This window comes from Arctopsyche grandis, chromosome 2 (assembly GCF_051622035.1).
Source record: "Arctopsyche grandis isolate Sample6627 chromosome 2, ASM5162203v2, whole genome shotgun sequence".
Taxonomy (NCBI): Eukaryota; Metazoa; Arthropoda; class Insecta; order Trichoptera; family Hydropsychidae; genus Arctopsyche; species Arctopsyche grandis.
This window is the reverse complement of record NC_135356.1, coordinates 2409597-2432080: the sequence shown is the minus strand read 5'-3', so window position 1 is coordinate 2432080 and position 22484 is coordinate 2409597. Positions and strand designations below refer to the sequence as shown.

Here is a 22484-nt window from a genome sequence, read left to right as displayed (position 1 = left end):
TTGAAGAAATGTAGGAGAAACTTATTGAAATAATAATATCGTACGAAATAACAATGAACTGGGAACGCCCTTCCTTGTCTGGAAGTCGCGAAGGCTAATTCTTTTAATACACCTAACAAGGAATATTCGATATACCCTTCCTTTTGTGGTCCTAATGTAACAGATAAAACAAAGTCGAACAAATTACATTCCTTAAAAAAATACGAAATAAGACATCGTAGTTTTTAAAATGCATTGGTTGGCCATCGAAAGAACAATGTCCCAGTTGTGGGATTTGGGGTAAAAACATTACATATTCATGTCTCTCTTGTCGTCCGGGACGCGGAACGCAGCTTCCCCCCCCCCCCCCTCCCTCGTTGGCCCTGGTCGTGGTTGGCAACACATTTGTTGCCATGGGATCAGATGCGCATGTCAACAGAGAATCTTCGGCCCTACAGGCAAGTAATCGATTTATTGCGCGGTGCACTTGAAAGTCACCGTTAGTATAGGTCCTGTTCAGAACTATAAGCTTAAGTTTTCTGCCTGTTTTTCTGGTTCATTTTTACCGAGAAAATTTACCCAGACAGAATATAGATCGAAGCAAAAGTTAAACGGGCAATTCTATTTATGACAGCTCAACCCCACCCCTAAAAAGGTGCGCACAAACAACGATCAGTGCGTGTTGCGCACATACATATAAACGTCTTTTCGGTGATATTCTATCCTTGTATTAACAAAGATTTGAGAGTGTTCAATAACAGTGATTCCCATATTTGAAGAAATGTACGAGGATTTTGTCGAAATATTAAAATCGTGCGAAATGACAATGAACTGGGAACGCCCTTCGCCCTTCCTTGGCTGGAAGTCGCGTAGGCGCAAAAGAACACGTGCCGCGGTTATCTCAGTGTGTTTTCGCCCTAATGATTTAAATACACCCAAAAAGGAATGGTCGATATACCCGTCCATTTGTGGTCTAAGTGTAATAGATGGCACAAAGAACAATAATAATAGCAATTTCAGATTATCGGGGTCTAATTTATCGCCTTCTACAAATAATCATAGAAGGGAAAATAGAAGGCAAACGGTGGCTTGGGAGAAAGAAGCTCTCTTGGCTCCGGAACATCAGGTCATGGATGGGACTCGGTCTCGAAAAGCTATTTTGGCTTGCCCATGATAGGGAAGAATTCGCGCGGGCCATAAACGATGTCTGCCCATGGTAGTCGCCTACGTCCGAATACGGATTCGGCATTAGAAGAAAAAAAATGTATTCCCTTATTAGTAATAAACGCAAAATGCCCAAATTAAAACAATACAATAAAAATTCAAACTAGGAATGCACCAAATAACGCATCCAATAACCGCTATTGCGAATTCCTAATGTGATACAATCAAAAAGGAACGCAGAAATGAAGGAAACAAAAGGCATAACCAAAATGGCGACAGGAAAATATATTTTTGATTTCGCATTTGCAATCGTAAATACCTGGATGTTGGCGGCCCCATCAATGCTGAGCTCCATTATCTTCCATAAAGCTGGCAGGAAATCCCAGCAAGATGTTCTCTCACTGAAGGCTCGTCTGGATCTGACCTGCGCCATGGGGTGGTCCTGGAAATTCACCCAGACACTGTATCGATTGAAGCAAAGGTCATACGGACATTTCTACCCCACCCCTAAAAAAGTTGCGCAGACACAACAATCTGTACGCGCAGATTTTTCATGACCTCTACAAAAAGGACGCGGGCAAAATGTCAATAGATATAGAGATTTTTGCCTTGAAAAAATGGATGATTATGATTGATTTAATAGGCAGCGCCATTTGAAGGATTAGCTTCGAATCTGTTGCCATAAGATAGAATGCGCATGTAGAACGGTACAGTTCAATTGTTCATGTTCAAGGACGCAGTCAATGGTACAAAGGACGCAAACAAAATTGCGATAATAGGTAAATCAACCAATTAATTTCATCACCTTCGATGACAAAATAAAGAACGCAAGCAAAATGGCGATCATACACAATTAATAGTATGGAGAATTTGCAATCACCCACGTAAATGGTTATACAAGAAGCAAATGGCATCGAAATTAATCACATTGTTGAAAAAACAAAACAAAAAGATCGGCCGATTCGTACAGCGAGATATCAGTCACAAGCCAAATGTCACAATTATAGTTGAGTCTGGGGTATTATTTGGCCATAAAATGCATAAGAAAAATCATATATATAAAGACGGTAATCTGTGTGTGTGTGTGTGTGTGTGTGTGTGTGTGTGTGTGTGTGTGTGTGTGTGTGGGTGTGTGTGTGTGTGTCCTAACTCTCGCCGAACATAATGAACGAATCGATAAAAATCGATTAATTCATTTTTCGACGAGACGACTTTGTCGCGACTCGAACTGATCACCCCAAATAGCCTGAATATGGATCTAAATTGAGCTAATGGTCTCGGACATCACGCCAAATCCAATTTTTCATTTCGCCTTTTTTTTTTAAACATTAATTCAAATATTCCTTCTCGCCATATAAAAATACATAATTTTAATAATTTCATTTAGCGAGGTCTTGAACCATTTTTTTTCTTTTCATATAAAACAATTAAATATATATTTTTCATTGAAATTATTGAAATTAATTTATATTTTAGCGATATTTGAAAAATAAAATTAATTCCAAATCATAGAATCGAACTAAGGCCCCCTCGCCCAGAACAGGTCGCTAGCCATTAGACTACAGCCTCGACAGAAAACGCTATAAAATTACTTAATATTCGATTATCCTATAGAAGTATGGGGAACCAATCATTCGTACCCTCAAAATAAGGCAGCCAATAACACAAAGGAAAAAAAGTACAGCTACAACTACATACAATTGCGGTTGCTTGCAATGAACAAAATTGCAAAAGAAACCCAAAATTCCCAATTTAAAACAATACAACTAAAAACATAGATAAAGTAAAAAATAGCAATTTACCAGATAACGCACCCAAAAGCCGAAACAAAATGCCACCGAATATTGTAGAACGCCCGCTATTGTGAATGCGTAATATGATACAATCAAAAAGAAACGCAGAAATGACGTTAACAAAACGCACAACCAAAATGGCGACAGGAAAAATATTTTTGATTTCGCAGTTGCAGTCGTAAATACCTGTATGTGTGCGGCCCCATCACTGTTGAGCTCCATTATCTTCCACAAAGATGTTCTCTCGCTGAAGGCTCGTCTGGATCTGACCTGCGCCATGGGGTGGTCCTGAAAATTTACCCAGACACTATATCGATTGAAGCAACCCCCGGCTTTCCCCCCCCCCCTCTCACCGCCCCTTGTTGCCATGAGCTCAGATGCGCATGTCAACATAGACTTTTCTCCCCTACAGGCAAGTAATCGATTTAATGGGCGGTGTCACCTGAAGGTCACGGTTAGTATAGGTCTGTTACTGAGAGTTGTCGCGAACAAATGCGCTTGCGTAGTGTATGTGAATAGGTGTATAGCATGTTGTCACACTGAATCCAAAAATAAAAGTCGAGGAATACCTGTAAAAATTGCAAACAAAGAAAGTGCAAACTGCGCAATAAAAAATGGCCGAATCAAATTGAAACCGATGTACAGACATACAATATTATACAGCGCCCGTTATTGTGAATTCGTCATATGATAAGCGGACTCTACACTCGCGCCGCAAAGCAATTAGTGTGGTGACATCTTTTTCGCGCAGAGTTCCCGACAAAAATACACACACTCACATTTTGGCGTGAGCGTAGACACCGCTTTACAATCTTAAAAGTAATCGCAAAAACTATGGAAACAAAATGCATAACCAAAATGGCGACAATGTATTTTTTTGCAATGGTAAGGATAAATACCTAAGTGTGTTGACCATCACTGGTGAGTTCCATTGTCTCCCAGGAAGCTGGCTGCAGGAGATCTCAGGTGTCAGGAAGCGGTCGGTAGTAAGATGTCACCTCGGCGAAGTGTCGCATACAACTGAGCGAGCCTGAGCGCTCACTGAGCGCACTGAGAGCAACAGCGTTTCCCAACCTTTTTTGACTCGCGTACCACTTGGTAGTACATAATGCTAAATTGTACCACCATATAAAAATGATTGTATTTCATGAAATTTGTTTTTGCAAGTTTTATTATTATATATATATATATATATATATATATATATATATATATATATATATATATATATATATATATATATATATATATATATATATATATCATCATCATCATCATTTACAGCCACTCGCCATCCACTGCTGGATGAAGGCCTCTCCAACACGCTTCCACCCGTCTCTGTTTTGCGCAACACTCATCCATCTCACCCCGCACATTTTCCTAATTTCGTTCACCCATCTTCCTTGCGGTCTTCCTTTTACCCTTTTGCATTCTCTCGGATACCATTCAAGCAATTCTTTTGTCCACCTTTCGTCCATCCTCCTAGCTACGTGACCCGCCCATTGCCATTTCAATCTCTTCACTCTATCTACTATGTCCACTACTCTTGTCATACTTCTCACCCACGTGTTCCGCTTTCTGTCTTTTCTCGTTATGCCAAGCATACAGCGCTCCATACTTCTTTGAGTGCATTGGATTTTATGTAGCATCTTGGTGTTCAGTGTCCAAGTTTCACATCCATACGTCATCACTGGCAAAACGCATTGATCAAAGATCTTTTTCTTCAGGCAGAGTGGCATTTTTGATTTAAAAACAGCATTCATCCGTCCAAATGCACTCCATCCTAATTTCATACGTCTCTTTATCTCTTCATCTTTATTACCAGACATGTCAATTATTTGACCTAAATATAAATAATTATTTACTACTTCTACTGGTTTATCATCTAATGGGATGCTATCAGGCATGCAATACCTATTGAACATTAGTTTGGTCTTATCTACGTTAATTTTGAATCCTACTTTTCTACTTTCCCTGTCCAGCTGTGTTAGTCTGTTAAGTAGGTCAGCTGAATCACGAGCTATTAAAACTATATCGTCTGCGAACCGAAGGTGACTCAAGAAGCGACCGTTGATGCTTACTCCGGCTTTGTCCCATTCCAAGTTCCTGAAAACTCCCTCAAGCACCGCATTGAATAACTTGGGCGAGATTGTATCTCCTTGTCTTACTCCTTTTCCTATACTAAATCTATCTGTACCTGAAAAAATTTTAACCGAAGCTGTGGCATTCTTATATATTGCAGCTAACAGCCCCACGTAGGGTTCCGGTACTCCCTGTGTTTGTAGAGCGTTAAGTACTGCATTGTGGCTCACTGTGTCGAAGGCTTTCTCATAATCGACGAAACCTAGGCACAATGGCCGTTGATATTCGTTGGAGCGTTCGATTAGTTCGCCAACTACTTGGAGGTGGTCCATTGTACTGAAATTTGCCTTAAATCCTGCCTGTTCTATAGGTTGGTTCTCGTCGAGGATATTCTTCAGCCTTTCTGTAATAACCTTCGTGAAGAGCTTGTAGACCGCTGAAAGTAAACTAATGGGTCGGTAGTTCTTGATATCGCTTTTATCACCTTTTTTGTGTATTAAGATGATAGTTGCGTTATTCCATCCTTCTGGTATGGCTTGGTTCTGGATGCATTTGCTGAAAAGCCTAGCTAAGATATTAATTAGGGGGGGGCCGCCACATTTTAGTAAGTCAATGGGAATATTATCTTCCCCTGGGGTTTTACCGTTCTTTGCAGTTTTTAGCGCGGCCTCTACTTCGCTAGGCAATACTGCAGGAACCCTTTGGCCGTGTGTCGATTCCAGAGCGGGGAATTGGCCGTTGTCGTTCTCGTATAGTTTTGCATAGAACGTGTAAACTCTGTCTATGATTTCTTCTCTATTCCTAATTATTACTCCGCTCTCTGATCTGATTGCGATCATTTGGATTTTGCCTAAGAAAAGATCCTGTTTGCACTTTTTCAGGCTACGGTTATTCTTAATGGTATTTTCTATTAGCTTGCTGTTAAAATCCCTGACATCCCTGACTATTCTCTTTTTAATTTCCTTATTTACTAGATTGTATTCTTGCTTATTATTTATTATCCCTATCTAAATTCCTTTTATGCTTAATTAGGTTTTTTGTTTCCGCTGAAATTTTGCTTAATTTAATCTGTTTCCTGAATCCACCTAATTTCTTACCTGTTGAGGTTAGAACCGAACTAATTACAGTGTTCAATTCCTCGATGTCTGCTTCTGGGTTTAATTTCTCGTATCTATTTCCAAGTTCGAGTTCGAATTCCTTTTTCCTAGACCTTAGTTGAGCGAAGTCTGGAGAGCTACTGCATCCTTTTATTAATTTCCTACGTTCGCAATTTATATTAATGGCCATCTTGGCCCGGACTAATCTGTGATCGCTACCTATATCTACTTTACTTAAAACACTAACGTCTTTAACGGAGTGCAGGGTATTTGTTAGGATGAAATCTATTTCGTTTCTGTCTCCTTTAGGACTCTCCCAAGTCCACTTATTGTTTGCGTTTTTCCTGAAAAATGAATTAGTGATAAAGAGCCTGTTGTGTTCTGCGAATTCTATGAGGCGATCGCCTCTTTCGTTTCTTTGGCCGGTACCAAACTTGCCTACTGCTCTTTCTGTGTTTTCCTTTTGTCCTATTTTTGAGTTAAAGTCGCCCATGATTATTTTAAAGTGGTGGCGGCTATTATCGTATGCGCCCTGTAGTTTTTCGTAGAAGTCTTCTATTTCCTCGTCTGGGTGGCTAGATGTGGGGGCGTACACTTGGAAGATTTGACAAGTGTACCTGCTCGAGATTCTTAATACTACATAGCATATACGTTCCGATATGTCGCTTATTTCTATAATATTTCTTTCTATTCTCTTATTGATAAGAAACCCTACTCCTCCTATTCTACCATTTGGTAGCCCTCTCCAGTAGAGACAGTTAACACTTTTTAGGATTATTTGGTTTTCCTGTTTTCGTCTTACTTCGCTAAGTCCTACTAAATCCCATTTGATACTTTCTAATTCATTCTCTAATGCAAGCACACTTCCTTCACTCGATAACGTTCTTACATTGTACGTGGCTAAATACAGGTTTCTATTAGCTAAGCTATCATCCATCGTCACTCTTACCTTGTTGGAGGTTTGGATATTATTTTTCTCGCATTTATCCAAGATGTGTTGAGAAAAAGGCGGTACTTGAGAGAGATTTCCATTCAAGGAGTGAGTTCTTACCGCCATAGACTCTTCTCTGTATTCAGGTCAGGTGTCGGATTTTCATCCTCGGTATCACTTGGATCACTTATGAGTTATTGCATGCCATTTAATAGGGTAGCTCGTTAGTTATGATAATAATAGGTTAACAATTGTTATACTACTTTTCAGATCTTTAACGTGAAAAGCCTCTTTGAGACAGCGGATTTATATATGTATGTGGATGTGCTTTTCAATTCAATATTTTAATAATGAAATATAATAAAGATTATAAAGCTCCAAGGGTTAATTTAAAGTAAGTTTCTTTGAAAAACTATAAGATAGTTGGGGAACAGAGTTCGTTAAGAATGATACAGATCTTTAACGTGAAATGTTTCTTTGGAGACAACGGGTTTATATATATGTATACATATATTTATATGTGAGTGTGGTTTGCAATTGGATATTTTTAGTATCAAAATATTATATAAAATACTAAAGAGTATAAAACCCCAGCAGGTACTTTATTTGGATTAAATATAGAAATAACTTTATAGTAACTTTAAAATAGTTGAGAGACAGGGTTCATCGACCAATAAAATATAAGATTTATTGTTTCGGGCAAAGACGAAAGCAAATTTCGCGTGGGGGAGATAATAATTTATGGTCTTTTTTGTTTGGACCGAGGGTTAGGTAGTAGCAGGTACATATGTATAAGGACGAGCGATACGATGAGCTCTTGACAAACTCAATAACACAGAATATGCAAATACACTGATTTTACAAATACACTGGGAGATAAATGCCTTTAACGATCGATCTGCTGATTATTAAAACACTTAAGTTATACTAGGATGCAATTAGTACAATAGGTGAGTAGATGGTTAAGTTTTAGAGTTGAATGCGTGCGGAGTTTGAGTATTTCGAAATGCAAAATGGGAACGAGAGCAAATGCGTGCGTTTCCGAGCGCGGTCGAACTCAAACTCATATATATATATATATATATATATATATATATATATATATATATATATATATATATATATATATATATATATATATATATATATATATATATATATATATATATATATATATATATATATATATATATATATATATATATATATATATATTTATTTATTTATTTATTTATTTATTTATTTATTTTAAACAGACCATTGTGGCATAACAGGAATTCCTAAAGCGCCACAATGGTCAAAAAATATAGCACAAAAAAGAAACATTCATACATAAACATAAAAAATAGCATTTATAATAACAGATAAAGTAAAAATATCAAATAAAATATAGCATAAGGAATGCCTTGCACCTACAGCCAGTTTCAATAAATATGTAAGAAACAACTACAAATACAAAACATCCCTGTAAGGCCCAAATGGAAGAGAGTTAATCAAAATTTCACTCATAAATCACAATCAATCATGAAAACAATGATGAGCGCAGACTACCAGATAAATGGGTTAGAGTAATTTCCGACAATTTACGCTCACTAAGGTGGAAAATATCACATTCAGACTCGGCAGCAACGATTTCATTAAGAAGTCGGATAGCTCTTGGAATAGGAGCCATTCGAAAAAGGACTGTGCGGGCAGGAGGTACAGCCAGCAAATGATGATGTCTACCACGCACATAGTGATTAGGGACATAAAGTCCCAACTGCTCCAGCAACAACGGGCATGACGTATTACCACGTAAGAGCAGGAGAACGAAACGAATTAATGAGAAGTTTCTCCGAAGTTCAAGGGAATTATACCCAAGCATGCCCAAAAGGAAAGGAGTGGGGTAGAGATATGGGTAATACCCATATTCTTTCCTATATAGGAAACGAAGAAATGCTTTTTGCACTTTCTCAATCATCAGAGAGTAATTTGCTTCATGCGGATTCCACACAATCGCATTATACTCTAGCTTACTTCTCACAAGCGAATTGAAAAGCAAGCGAGAAGACAAAGGATTGGAGAATAATCTTGCATATCTCAAAACAAATCCAAGTCGACGAAAGGAAACGTCAGCGACTTTCTTGATATGGTTGTGAAAGGTGAGCTGAGGATCAAAAGTGATACCCAAATCGACAATAGATTCCACACGCTTCAACAAGACGGATCTAATGGAATATCCGTGACAATAGAGCGAATGTGCACGTCCATAGCTCATAATTGCACATTTGTTTAAATTAAGTTCAAGGCCTAAACTAGAACTGAACTCCAAGACAGCGTTAATATCAGCTTGAAGGAGAGAGGCTTGCCTCTCATCCTTGACAGCAAAAAATAATTTAACGTCGTCAGCAAACAAGAGACATGATGCATTACATAAAACTCTAGGGAGGTTATTAATAAGAATTGTAAATAGTAATGGGCCTAAAGTGGACCCCTGAGTAACACCAGATCGAGTAAAAAATGAAGGAGATTCATAAAGACCATATCTAACAAATTGCTTCCTATCACTAAGATAAGAAGCAAAGAGTTTAAGAAGACGCGTTGAAAAACCCACTTCAGCTAACCTGATCAAAAGAGCGTCATTATTGACTTGATCAAAGGCTTTACGAAAGTCAAAGTAGGCTACATCAACTTGCTGACCAACGTCAACTTTAGACATGATCAAATGTGTGAAGCAGGCGAGATTAGTGGTAGTGGAACGACAGGGTGTAAAACCATGTTGCTCATCACACAATAATCTTTTAAACTGCGCAAGAATCAAACGGTGAAGGATGATGTCAAAAATTTTGGGAATAGCCGAGATAATAGCAATAGGTCTATAATTTTCAACCTCATTTTTAGAGCCACTCTTATGAATAGGAATGACTCTAGATAATTTCCATTTTTCAGGATAATTACCAGAAGCAAGAATAAGGTTAAAAATAAACTGAAGAGGCTCTAAAAGCGAATTACAGCATACCTTTAATACGTCAGGGGGCACACCGTCAGGCCCAACAGACCCCTTCAGCTTCATAATAGCCATCCTAACATCTCCCAGCGATACCCGCGGAATGTCTATACCGACACCCTCAGTACCAATTTGTGAAGCCAAACTAGCATTAAGGGATGGTTTTCTCTGGTCAAAGACAGAGCTAAAAAATGAAGCAAAAGCATTGGCGATCTCAGGACCGTCAAAACTTTTATTACCAAATGAGAATGAATGCTCAAGACCATGTGAAATATGCTTACTCTTAATAAATCTGAAAAAGTGGTTAGGATTAACCGCAATAGCACTCTCCATCTCATTAAGATAGACAGTATATCGCTCACTCACACCACGTTTCACGATCTTCCTAAGAGTCCGGAATTTCTCATAGTCACAAAATGATTGGCTACGTTTCCATCTTCTATGAGACAACCATTTTGCACGAACATCAGCTATAAGTTTGCACCCAAACCACGGCGGAAATACCCGCCGATGTTGTTCCGAATTAGGATAACTGATGAACCGAGGAACATGACTGTCAAAAATATTATAAAGTGTATAATACAAATATTCAACAGCATCACCAGTATTCATGAGGTACATTTGGCGCCAGTCAATTGAACGAACCTCATTATAAACCAATTCAGAATCAACACGAGCAAAATTCCATCGCAGTGAGGAAAATATATATATATGTAGTATTTGCATGGTAAGGATTGTGAAGACAGGATATGTAGCATATGAAGATCTGTTTTGATAAGAAATTTTGTGGAAAAAAGTTATTTGCGGATTCACAATTATAAAATGCTCAAAGTTTTATATATTTATCTACTATTCTGTCATACTTCTATTATTGATAAATGGTTTTACTAAAAACAGAAAATTACAAAGTACATATAATATGTTTTCTATTCATTAAATCTCCATACAAAATAAATTTAATGAAATCCTTGTACTTAGTTTTTTTTAATTTGGTTCAACTGATGCCGAACTTACCTTTAAGTCTGGAGCTGGTTTCAATCCATTTCTATATTTGTCTTACTAAAACATATGAAGAGAAAGCTCTCTCAACCAGTTCTATTAAATATTCAATTATTTTTTCACGTATATCCCGAGACATACGACTCTTGTTTTCAGTATATTATGTTAAGTTTCAAATACTTCAGTTTGATCATCTTCGATACATAAATTCCAAAAATCTAATTTTCTAATCATATGTACTTTCAATTTTATCTGCAACATTAAAGATTATTATCGAACTGTTCTCAAGTGTCAAATTCAAGTTATTTATTTATAGAAGCGTGAACGCGGTAAATTTAAAAATGCACTCCAAAATCCATGCCGGATCTCAGGAAAACGTATAAATTGCCAGATTTTCGATCATCCACTGTACATATTAAAGTCGACGTTGACTGATTAAGATAATTTTTATTAATTACTAGTTGTTTTACTCGGCTTCGCTCAATATTTGCAATATAAACAGCTTAAGCATGGCGAATCTAATAGTAAATATTCATTTGATTTTTTATTAAATTTATTTGAATCGAAAAAAATATAATGTTCAACCAATTGAATTGTCGCCATGGAAATTTTATTTTGTTTTCGAAGTTCCCAAACAAAGACACAAACTTACAAAGTCTCTTTCGAAATTATATATTAGATATAAAAAATATTTCTATTTTTATGATTGTAAATCATTCATTCCTGCATGTCCGCCATTACTGATTTTTTTTCGCGTACCACCACCCATCAACCGCGTACCACAGGTTGGGAAACGCTGCCCTGCAATATCGATTGACACGGTTGCTTGCAGCAAGTAACCGCTCACGATAGGGTTGTCACTACTGTTATGTGGTAAATATCTTACAAACCTATGTACTATGTATTTATAATATATTACTCTTTTTCTCACGTATTATCTAATCTTAATTATTTAAACGCACGTTTAATTGATATTTTTCTCTTAATTTTGATATCTTATTATTTACGAAACTTTCAATGCCTTAATTGTCTCGAGACTGTTATTTGAATTGTCCCACTACATATTTGTAATCTCAAATATTATTATCCCTCTTTATCTGCATATCCATTCAACCATTTCTCGATACCTTCACAGGATACATATGTCAAATATCCAAAACTTAAAATATTGTTTTTATTACACTGAGCAACAAAAAAAATTACCAGAGCGGAGACTAACCGATCTTTACTAACTTTGACCCACTGAATTCGAATATGATAATAATTTTTGTTGGTTGGTGATCATTTTACAGTTTTTTGGCTTTTGCGGTCTTTAACCCAAAATCTTGTATTGCTGTGCTCAAAGTGAGTATTGCAATCAATAGTCAGATGTTTTTCCTATTGATTGTGATATTTCATTGCCTTAAAATAGTTGTAATTAATTGACTAGTGAATTTTAAAAGTCAAAAATATATTTTTAATAAAAAACAAAAGCCAAAAAACTGTAAAACTCGCGCATTTTTTTAAACGCTCTTATCTCGTAAACAATCACCAGCCAACAAAAATCATTATCATATTCGAATTCAGTGGGTCAAAGTTAGTGAAGATTGGTTCGTCTCCGCTCCGGTAACTTAAAAACGTGATTTTTTGTTGCTCAGTGTTATCACATCATATCATTATTCCTCTTAATCCTTTGAATTCTGACCAACGCCGATTGGCATTTTACCAATGTAAATATTCTTGTTTATTTTTAAGTATGTAAAAAATAAACAAGAATACTGCCCACTAAGCCTTTTTTGGTAGCATCGAAAAAAAAATTCATTGAACATGGCTGGTGTAATCCGTGTCAATGTTTATAAAGACTGGTTTACACCGGAACTTCTGAATTTATAACCACATAGAATTTCTCCATTGAAACCCCAACTGCCGAGTATTTTAGATTGTGGCTTGGCATTTAGATTGTGAGCATTAAATTTTAGCAACAATGAAGAAGATGCAACTAGTTTTGGAAAAACAAATTCATTAATAGACTTCTTTTGTTTATTTTATATTGTTTCAAGATATATTAAAGAGTTTAAACACACATTTACAAAACTCGAAATCCTCAGCGGTAGATATCTAGTGTTTGTTTGGATAAGCTACACTTTTTATACCTGCTTTCTATTGGATTTCTAAATAATTCTAGTTGGAAATGTTGGCGAAATTTTAAGCGTGGCGGGCTTTCAACAGAAAAGTCGTCAGCACTCAAAGGGTTAATTTGCATGACTAATTGTGTGTTTTTATTCAACCATTTCGTGATACCCCCAAAGGACAAATATATCAAATACTAAGACTTACGCATGAATGCCAATTGTTTTACCAAAATTCTGTCATTGGTTGAAATTAATATCCTTGTTGTATATCTACTCATGTCAGCCATATTGAACCCCACTTGTGATTAAACTGCCGAATTAAACTGGTAACTTGTAACTAGTAATTTTGTGTTCGAGACTTGTATCACGCATCTCAAAACATGTCTGCATAGATCTCGTCTACACAAAATGCTTCTTTTGGAAAATAAAATATAAACATTATTTTTTTTTATAAATTACATATACCATCTCCTACTCGTCCCCGTAACACTTCATTTCAGTTTATAATTTTGACTTTCCACCTAGTAACTAACTAAGTTTATTCATCGAGATAGTGCAGAAGAAATTTCTTCGGCACTTGCATAACGAGTATGGTATTATCAATATATGTACATACATACACATGCTGAATTTAAATATGAAAGCTGGAATATAGAATATATATTTTCCCCACATCACAGAACATACGTTTCAGTAAAAAAAATTTAAACAGGCTTGACCTATGACAGTGACAGTACGACATGGTTCAATCCGGAATTATTGGCAACCCTATTCCAAATCTACAGCTGGATCATCTGCGCAGATGCGAATCAATATGTACCCAAAACAAACAGAAATGGCGGACATGCTCCACGAATGAATTATTTACAATCATAATAAGAATCCAAACTTCGTCACACGACAAAATCATTTCCGAACTAAGAAGAGGCTAGTAAAATATAGAAATATTTTTTATATAATTATTAAACATTATCGCAATTAAGTCTTCGACTGTCAATTGTACATACAGTCGATGATTGAAATTCGGGCAATCGATACCGTTTCTTTCTTTTCCGGTATGGATTTTGGAGTGCATTTTTAAATTTACCACGTTAGCGCTCCAATAAATATGTACATAACTTGAATTTGACACTCGAGAACAGCTCGATAACGATCTTTAACCCTTTGAGTGCTGACGATCTGTTGAAAGCCAACAACATTTCCAACTAGAATTACATATTTAGAAATCCAATAGAAAGCAGGTATAAAAATTATAGCTAATCCAAACAAACCATAGATCACCACCAAGTTCTGCTTACGGTTAAATTTTTATTACTTTAAAGCAGAGGTTCCCAAAGTGATCCGTACGGACTCCCGGGGGTTCGTGAGGACTGCCAGGGGGTTCCTGACAGGAAGAAAAAAAAATTACCACTTACACGAAAACCATGTGAAACGTATAAGAGGTTAGTAAAAAATGGGGGTCCACGAGATGTAAATGGGGGTCCACGGACCGGAATCAATGGAATCAAAATTAATCAAAATAATGCGGGTTTAAATACACAGTACAAGAAGAATTGATAGAATTAAGGACAAACAAAGAACTTAAGGTACAGTTTAGAAAGGGTTACCAGCATTTCTGGCTGCAGAAAGATATCCTTGTTGCTTATCCTGTATTGTGGGCTATCGCAAGAAAGTTTTTGATAGCATTTCCTTCTTCGCACCTCGTGGAAAGAGGTTTTAGTGCAGTTACCAATTTTCTTACGAAAAAAAGAAATCGGTTTGCAAATCACTGAACGTGGAGATTTACGACTGTACCTTACAAATTTGAACCCAATTATTGACCAATTGATATAGGAGCATCAGGTTCATCCCTCTCATTAACAGAATTTATTATTTTATGTAAGAATTTTTTTGTCTTTTGATTTGTTCATTTTCATTAAAAAAAAATTCAATAACGATAAGAATAAAAAATATACATATTTTTTTTTACAATTGCCCACTATACAAAAAAACCTATCACAGTGTGTTCATATTTGTATTTAAAAAAATTACACTATTACTAAATTCACTATTAGGCATCCTGGGGGAGGGGGTCCACGAAGGATAAAATACTGGGTTAGGGGTCCACGGGGAAAATAAGTTTGGGAACCTATGCTTTAAAGCGCTATATACATTTATTATACACGTCAATTGTCACGAAGATAAAAATTAATGATATAAACATCGGACATAATTAGTCGAGGTCTTCCTTTGTGTTATATGTTTGATGCGTAGTTGCGTAGCTCCTTGGGATGTCCCGTGTACTTGTGATTGCATATCTGGAGCGAGTCGAATCGCCTTTATGGGCAGTGCCGGTTTTAAGGGGGGGCTAGGTTGGGTGGCGCCCGAGGGCGCCAAATAAGTTAGGGCGCCATTCGATGAGCCAAAGCCGCTTAAAATTTAAAATTAGAGCGCCAAAAACCCTACAAAGTTTTAGATTAGAGCGCCAAAGGCACCTTTACTTTCTAAACTCGAACATTTGTACTCGGCAAATTCTATTTATTGAGTGAATGCGCATTCCCTTCTGTATTTTAATTAACGTTACCCCGTGGCAACCACAATTTAAATCTTGTGCTATATGACGCTGCGAAATCTTCTGTAACATGGCAAACTTTTTTCGATATTCTCCGAAAATTGTTTACACTATGTATTTTCAGCTTCAATATATCGCTGGAAGATTCTAGCTGATTACGTATAATTATATTCCTAAAAAAAATATCTTAGATTCGAACAGTTAAACGAATATTTAAAGATGTGGGGTTTTTTGTATTTTGTAAACAATCTACTGGAAAGAGCCGATCTTCAGATTAAGCTCACCGCGAATTCAAAATCTGATATTATTAGCAATGAACTTATGGAGGATGAACGAATGAGACGACTGGCATGTTAATGCACGTGTTTATTATATGACAGCTGAAGACAGAGTGAGTAGTGGCTCTCCGAACCCAGCTGGGTTGGTCCCCACTCGCAGGAAGGCAACCAAACTCGACCATGTCGTATAAGCGAGCCGCCACAAACTTATCAATTTAAAAGCCTTTCTTTCAAATAAAGTTCAAGGTAAAATTAATCCTCATTGTATTAAATTTTATAAAATAGCATAATTTAAAAGAATTATATCCAAAAATTTGGGTTGGTATGCTTTTGCTGACATTGCCTGAAACTGTAGCAATGTCCCAAACCCAGGAAAAGGAGGATGGTAATCTATTTTTTTAGAAAAGAAATAATTTTTTAAGGATGTTTAGAAAAAAATGCCCAAGGGCGCCATCGGGTGTAAGGCCGGCACTGTTTATGGGTAAGCTGGACGAAGTGTTTCGGCCAAGGCTGACTTTCGTGTACCAGAACAGGACGTGATGATGTCATTTGTACAGATTAAGTTCGATGAGGGAAATAGGTGACATCATCGACCTAGTTTCGTATGGTACAAGTCGTGCTATATCCCTACAAAGTATAGAAGAGGCTAATAGTAGAAAGCCACGACTTGATAATAATTCCACATCCCTGGCATGAATTCACTTTGGAATAAAGCTCAATAGCGAAAGCTTAGGGTGTAAAAGCCGAGCTTTGGATCATTGTCAAGTGTCAACGTCAAACATCAAATGTCCGCCGATGCGTCATTTGGTGAAGGCGGTCGCGCTCGCGTCGCTGCTGATCGCATCGGCATTGTATCTAGCGGGGCGTAGCACCCACATTCGTGGCGGAGCACCCACAACCCCCCGCATACCCCCCACGCGCCATGTCTGGCTCACCTTCACCAAAGCGGGCGCCAACTCGCCCCTGGGTCTCAAACTTGAGGCGATGTTGGACAGCATGATGATGCACAGCCGCGACGTCGTGCTACATCTCAACGTCATCAGCGACGTGACGAGTCGGGACGCCGCCAGACTCCTCATCGATCGTCTCCTTTCACTGCACTACCCCTCGACTTCATCACAAAGCCCGGAAAACTTAAAGCCCACACCCACATATTCGATGTACGATGTCGAGGAGTGCGCTCGCAACTTATCCGATATCGTCCAATGCATGACGCCCCACTTCAGTTCCAAACCAGGTTATAATCAATATACGTAATATATGAATCAAACAAACTTTTCAAATTTGTGACCTTCACCACATTTTCATATACAGTTACTTCTTAACAACTGATAACTTTTGCAAAATAACACACATTTGCTGAAATACAAAACGCTAATGACCATCTTGTAAACAATGTGCGAAATCCATTTCTTCATTATTGAACCTTTTTTTTTCAGCTTAGCATCTGGTTGATTGGGAATCTGTGTTTTATAAATTTTTAGGTCATATATTTTTAGACGATGAACACTATTATTAAATGTTTCCCAATATAGAGAAGCACTTTGATCATCCAGATTCAACAACAGCTTCTACATAAAATTATGAAAAAATTGAAAAGATCATTCAAAAGCGATTATCTGAATATATGATAATAAAAAAGAAAATATTTTTTTTCCTTAAAAAAGGCAAAACTTCTGCTATTTAAGACTTGCCAAATTCCATGCGGCCAATTGTGCGAATTGTTAGCGTTATACATATTTAGAATTGTTATTATAACCAAAGATAGGCATTGGACATTTACTTTTCAGAGCAAACTGGCATGATTTTTCTAAGCAATTGATAATATTGAAGCATTTTTTGTGCGAAAAGCATCCATTCAAGTCCGATCTTTGATTATAACATTGCCTTGTATGTTGCGATTTTACTTGTTTTACGAAGTATTCATATTTTTATTAAGAAAATAATTATATTTTATATAAAGTGAGGTGCGATTATTAGATATGTACATACTGTTCCAAAATGGATTCATGTTTGATGTTTGGATGATGACGAATGGATTCAGGACGAGAAGCCGTCGACAGATGCTTAATAATTCAGTATGATACCATCATCTGTAGAAGAATGAATACTAATGACACCTTTTAAAGGGTTTAAAATTTAGCCGAACTGTTTTGCGTAACATAATTAATAATAATACTTGGGTGTTATCAGGTATATTATTATTATTTTAAAACATGATCTTTTGAGAAAGCGCAATTCAGTAAATACATATCAATTAACATGTTGTCGTGGATTTTTATACGAATCAGAGAAAATCGCGAGAAATGGGTAAAGGTTGCCAATTTGTTGGAACCGTTTCAATGAAAATCAGATAAATTGGCAAACTCTGATAGGAAACGATCGACTTGGAGTCACAAGCCAAGGTCTGATAAATTAATTAACATCCTCGGAGACATTTATAGTCGAATTTGTAAATTTGCAGCATTTTATACAATTCAGCGAAATTCAATATTGGTGAAAACTCGAGGTTTGCAAGAAAATGGGTAAGGTTGCCGATTTGTTAGAATTATTGTCTCAATGGAAATCAGATAAATAGGCAAACTCTAATAGAAAACGAACGACCTGGAGTCACAAATCCAAGATCTGGCCAGCAGAAACCAGTGGGATTTGAACCTGTGACCATTTTGTTCAAAGCTTTATATCCTAACCACTAGTCTATTCTGCTGGTTAATTATAATCAATTACATATATTAATTATACTCTAATAGCTACTGTTCTATTTTACACATTATTTTTTGTCTTAGTATTAATATTATTGCCTCATTTTAACGTAAATGGTTTATTTGTTCAAAGCATTATATGCTAATCATTAGTCTATTCTGCTGGTTAAACAAATAAATAATTAGATTATATATTAGATATGATATAAAATAATTAGAAAGATATACATAGATAGCAAAAAATATATACTACCCTTATACAAAAAAAGCACCATAGTTTGGAAGTCCAAATATATCTACATTTGAGATGTTATGTCAACAAAAATACAACTTAAATCTTCTTCAATCATTATGTAGACGAAGTTTAATAAAGAAAAGACATTATCTTTTGATTAATTACAATTTAAAGTTACACTGACTAGTCTATTTCTATGTCTAGGAAATGCTCAACCTATTTTTGCTAATAATTTGACTGTAACTACGATCTTTATATAAAATTTTATTACGCCGGTATTTTTCTTTTGAATCAATTTGAAGATCTATTCATCAATTCCATTATTTATTGATGATTTTGTCACCAGTGCAACTTTGCATATATCGAATTTAGCTGAGCTGTGAGATAATATAATTGCGATGTTGAATTTTTGATGAATTAAAAGCTTATATTGCATATTATATATATGATGATGACGTATTTAAAACATTGCTCAATGTATGAAATTATTATTTTAAACAATTTTGCGTAATATTTCATGCCTATGTATATACTTTGAGAGAGAATTGACCAAATCATTTGCAGCTTTAAATTTATTTTTTCCTCAGGTTCTTATTACTCGGATGCTCTATTTTATCTGTCGTTGGGTCTCCATCGAATTGCACCCGAAGATCAAACCCAGATTATATCACTGGATTGCGATTTGCGTTTTAAAAGTAGCATAGAATTGCTATTCAAAGAGTTCGACAAGTAATTATGCGTTTTATATATATATATAGGTATTATTCAGACGTTATGCTCATTTACACGATTGATGTTTTGTTTTTATATTTTTCAGGTTTTCATCTACAAACTTGTATGGATTGGGATACGAACTATCCCCAGTGTACAGACATGTTCTTTATAACTATAGAACGAAGCATAAAAACACGCGGTTTGGATCTGAACCACATTTTTCCAAAGGTAATGCAGCGGACACTTCAAATCTAGCTTCGAATAGGAGCAATGGAGTGAATGGAGCGGATGCAGAAACCGAAGGGTTTCCAGGATTCAATTCAGGCGTGATTCTGTTGAATTTGGAACGTTTGCGTCGATCGAAAACCTTCGCGAACTTATTAAAATGTGATGTTGTTCGAAATCTGACTAAAACATACTCTTTCAAGGGACATTTAGGAGATCAAGATTTTTTTACGTTATTAGGTTTCCGATTTTTTCACATCTTACAAGATTTTACTATCATTATGTGTGTGTGTGTTTTTAAGTGAAATGTTTTATATTTTAGGTTACGAAAAGCCAGAATTGTTTCACACTTTGGACTGCGGTTTTAATAGACAGTTGTGCAAGTGGTGGCGACAATATGTCGATGTCAAAATATTTGACGATTACTTTAAATGTGACGAGTCGGTGAAAATACTCCATGGAAACTGCAACACTGCGATAGCACAAAACGAAAACTACGTTTTAAAAGTTTAGACAATGAACTTACTCGTTCTATGATCCGAATTGTATTTGAAGAATTTATAAAATGTTTAAATCTAATAATAAGACGTACGTTTTTTGATTATATTTAAGAAACACTGAAGATTTTTTTGTATTCTTCGAACAAATTTGATCTGTTTCAAATAACTGTGATACCTATGTGTTTCGAAACAAAATTTATCAATAGTTATTCTGCTTTTTTTTAAATTAGAAACAGTATTATTTTTATGTGCCAATATTTGAATAAGAATAAATTTTATATAGTAAATATATACTGAATTTTATTTTACGACTGGTACCAAGATTTCTGTATAACTTAGAGTAGCAGTAAAAAAAAAAAGTGTCTACCTTAAAAATGCTGATTTTTTAAATTAATTTGGTCTAAATAATTTCTATCCAACAATTTTGAATGATAAGTGATACATAAATATATTTTTTTTGATTATTTGATATCATTAAAATTGGATTTTTTCAAAAGATTTTTTTGTTCAAAAAAAATATTCGCTAGTCGATAATAATAAAAATCTCGTAAAAAAAAGTATTTGCGAGCAGTTTTCGTGCGACGTGAAATCCGCACGAACAATTTTCATGCGAGCGGTTATTCTGTTAGCGATTCACATTTGACAAGTAACCCGTTTACCATTCGAAACATTCTGTTATTTTATTTTATTTTTTAAAAATCAATATAGGTAGCCCCAAAGCCTCAATGTGGTTATAATAAAAATACATAAATCAAGAATAACAAAAATAATAAAATAAACATACAGAAAATAATAAAATAAAACGTACAGAAAATTGCCCAAATCTTGTATAAAACAAAAACCAATGTTTGTCTGACACGTATGCGTTCGTATACCATTCAACCGATTGCGATGAAACTTACACGTGTGTATGTCTGCGATGGTTTCTGTAAAAAAGTACGTGTTGTGCTGTAGTTTTGCACAAAATGTTTGTAAACAAATGTGCTGCACACTATTTTGGTGGAATCGTACCTTTAGGGTAACATAATTGAATAATTTAAAATGTGTTCGCTGCCTGAGTTTTTCTAACAATATTCTCGAATATTCCATATCCAGTTCCCATATTGCAACCTGTGGCTGCTATTTAGGAACTGGTTGTGGAAAAATTCGCAAATATCGGGTGTAGATATCGGTTGTGTGGACGTAGCCAATGACTACGTTTACACTGGTTCGGTGATTACTAGTCAAATGTGAACCGGTCACAGGACAACCGGTCGCTCTAGATCGGTCACACGTGATCACCCATCACACTAAAACTGGTCACGAGAAAACTGGTCACATCCTATGTAAAATCGGTCAACCAGTTTTCTCGTGACCGATTTTAGGGTGTGACCAGTTTTAGTGTGCCGGGTGATCACGTGTGACCGATCTAGAGCGACCGGTTGTCCTGTGACTGGTTCACATATGACTAGTAGTCCGTTTACCGTTTACACTACCGATATCTACACCCGATCCACCCGATATTTGCGAATTTTTCCATAACCAGTTGCTAAATAGCAACCACAGGTTGCAATATGGGAACTGGATATGGAAAAATTCCTAAATATTGGGTGGATCGGGTGTAGATATCGGTAATGTAAACGTAGCCAATGGGGGAACGGGAATGGGAATTGCATGCGTTATTGGCACTGTTAACACTAGCAATATCTACACCGATATGTATGAAATTTTCCGGGTCTACGTGACGAGACAGAATGTTAAATTACAGAAAACACAAATATCGGAAGGCAAAGATCGAAAATCGAAAGATCTTAAGTCGAAAGATCAAAAAAAAAAATTGTTCCTGGTAAACGGTACATACTCACTTAATTTGCGCGAGCAGGATACAACAGGAACAAGTGGAACATGCTTTCCCTCCCGTATTCTGCGCGCGCACATTAATACGGGAGGAAAAGCCTGTTCCACTTGTTCCTGTTGTATCCCGCTCGCGTAAATTAAGTGAGTATGTACCGTTTACCATTGTAGAGATATAGCACGACTTGTGATATCACCTATTTCCCTCATCGAACTTAATCTGTACAAATGACATCATCGTGTCCTCTTCTCGTACACGAAAGTTAGCCGTGGAAGAAAAACTTCGTCCAGCTTACCCATAAAG

General features: G+C 36.2%; 1 protein-coding gene across 1 annotated transcript; it reads left to right on the top strand.

The window, feature by feature from the left end:
* The first annotated feature begins 16531 nt into the window (after positions 1 to 16531).
* Positions 16532 to 20635, top strand: Xxylt (Xyloside xylosyltransferase). The gene is made up of 4 exons (XM_077445664.1): positions 16532 to 17208; positions 19496 to 19637; positions 19726 to 20087; positions 20170 to 20635. Exons 1-4 carry the CDS (start codon positions 16767 to 16769, stop codon positions 20358 to 20360), a joined length of 1137 nt encoding a protein of 378 aa, XP_077301790.1. The 5' UTR covers positions 16532 to 16766; the 3' UTR covers positions 20361 to 20635.
* The last annotated feature ends 1849 nt before the right edge of the window (positions 20636 to 22484 follow it).

What these genes read in the sequence shown, in the direction of transcription:
- Xxylt (XM_077445664.1), top strand. Translation starts at nt 16,767, where the DNA reads ATGCGTCATTTGGTGAAGGCGGTCGCGCTCGCGTCGCTGCTGATCGCA. An exon ending in CTATTCAAAGAGTTCGACAA is followed by an intron (nt 19,638 to 19,725) that starts GTAATTATGCGT and finishes TATATTTTTCAG; the next exon opens with GTTTTCATCTACAAACTTGT. An exon ending in AGATTTTTTTACGTTATTAG is followed by an intron (nt 20,088 to 20,169) that starts GTTTCCGATTTT and finishes TTTATATTTTAG; the next exon opens with GTTACGAAAAGCCAGAATTG.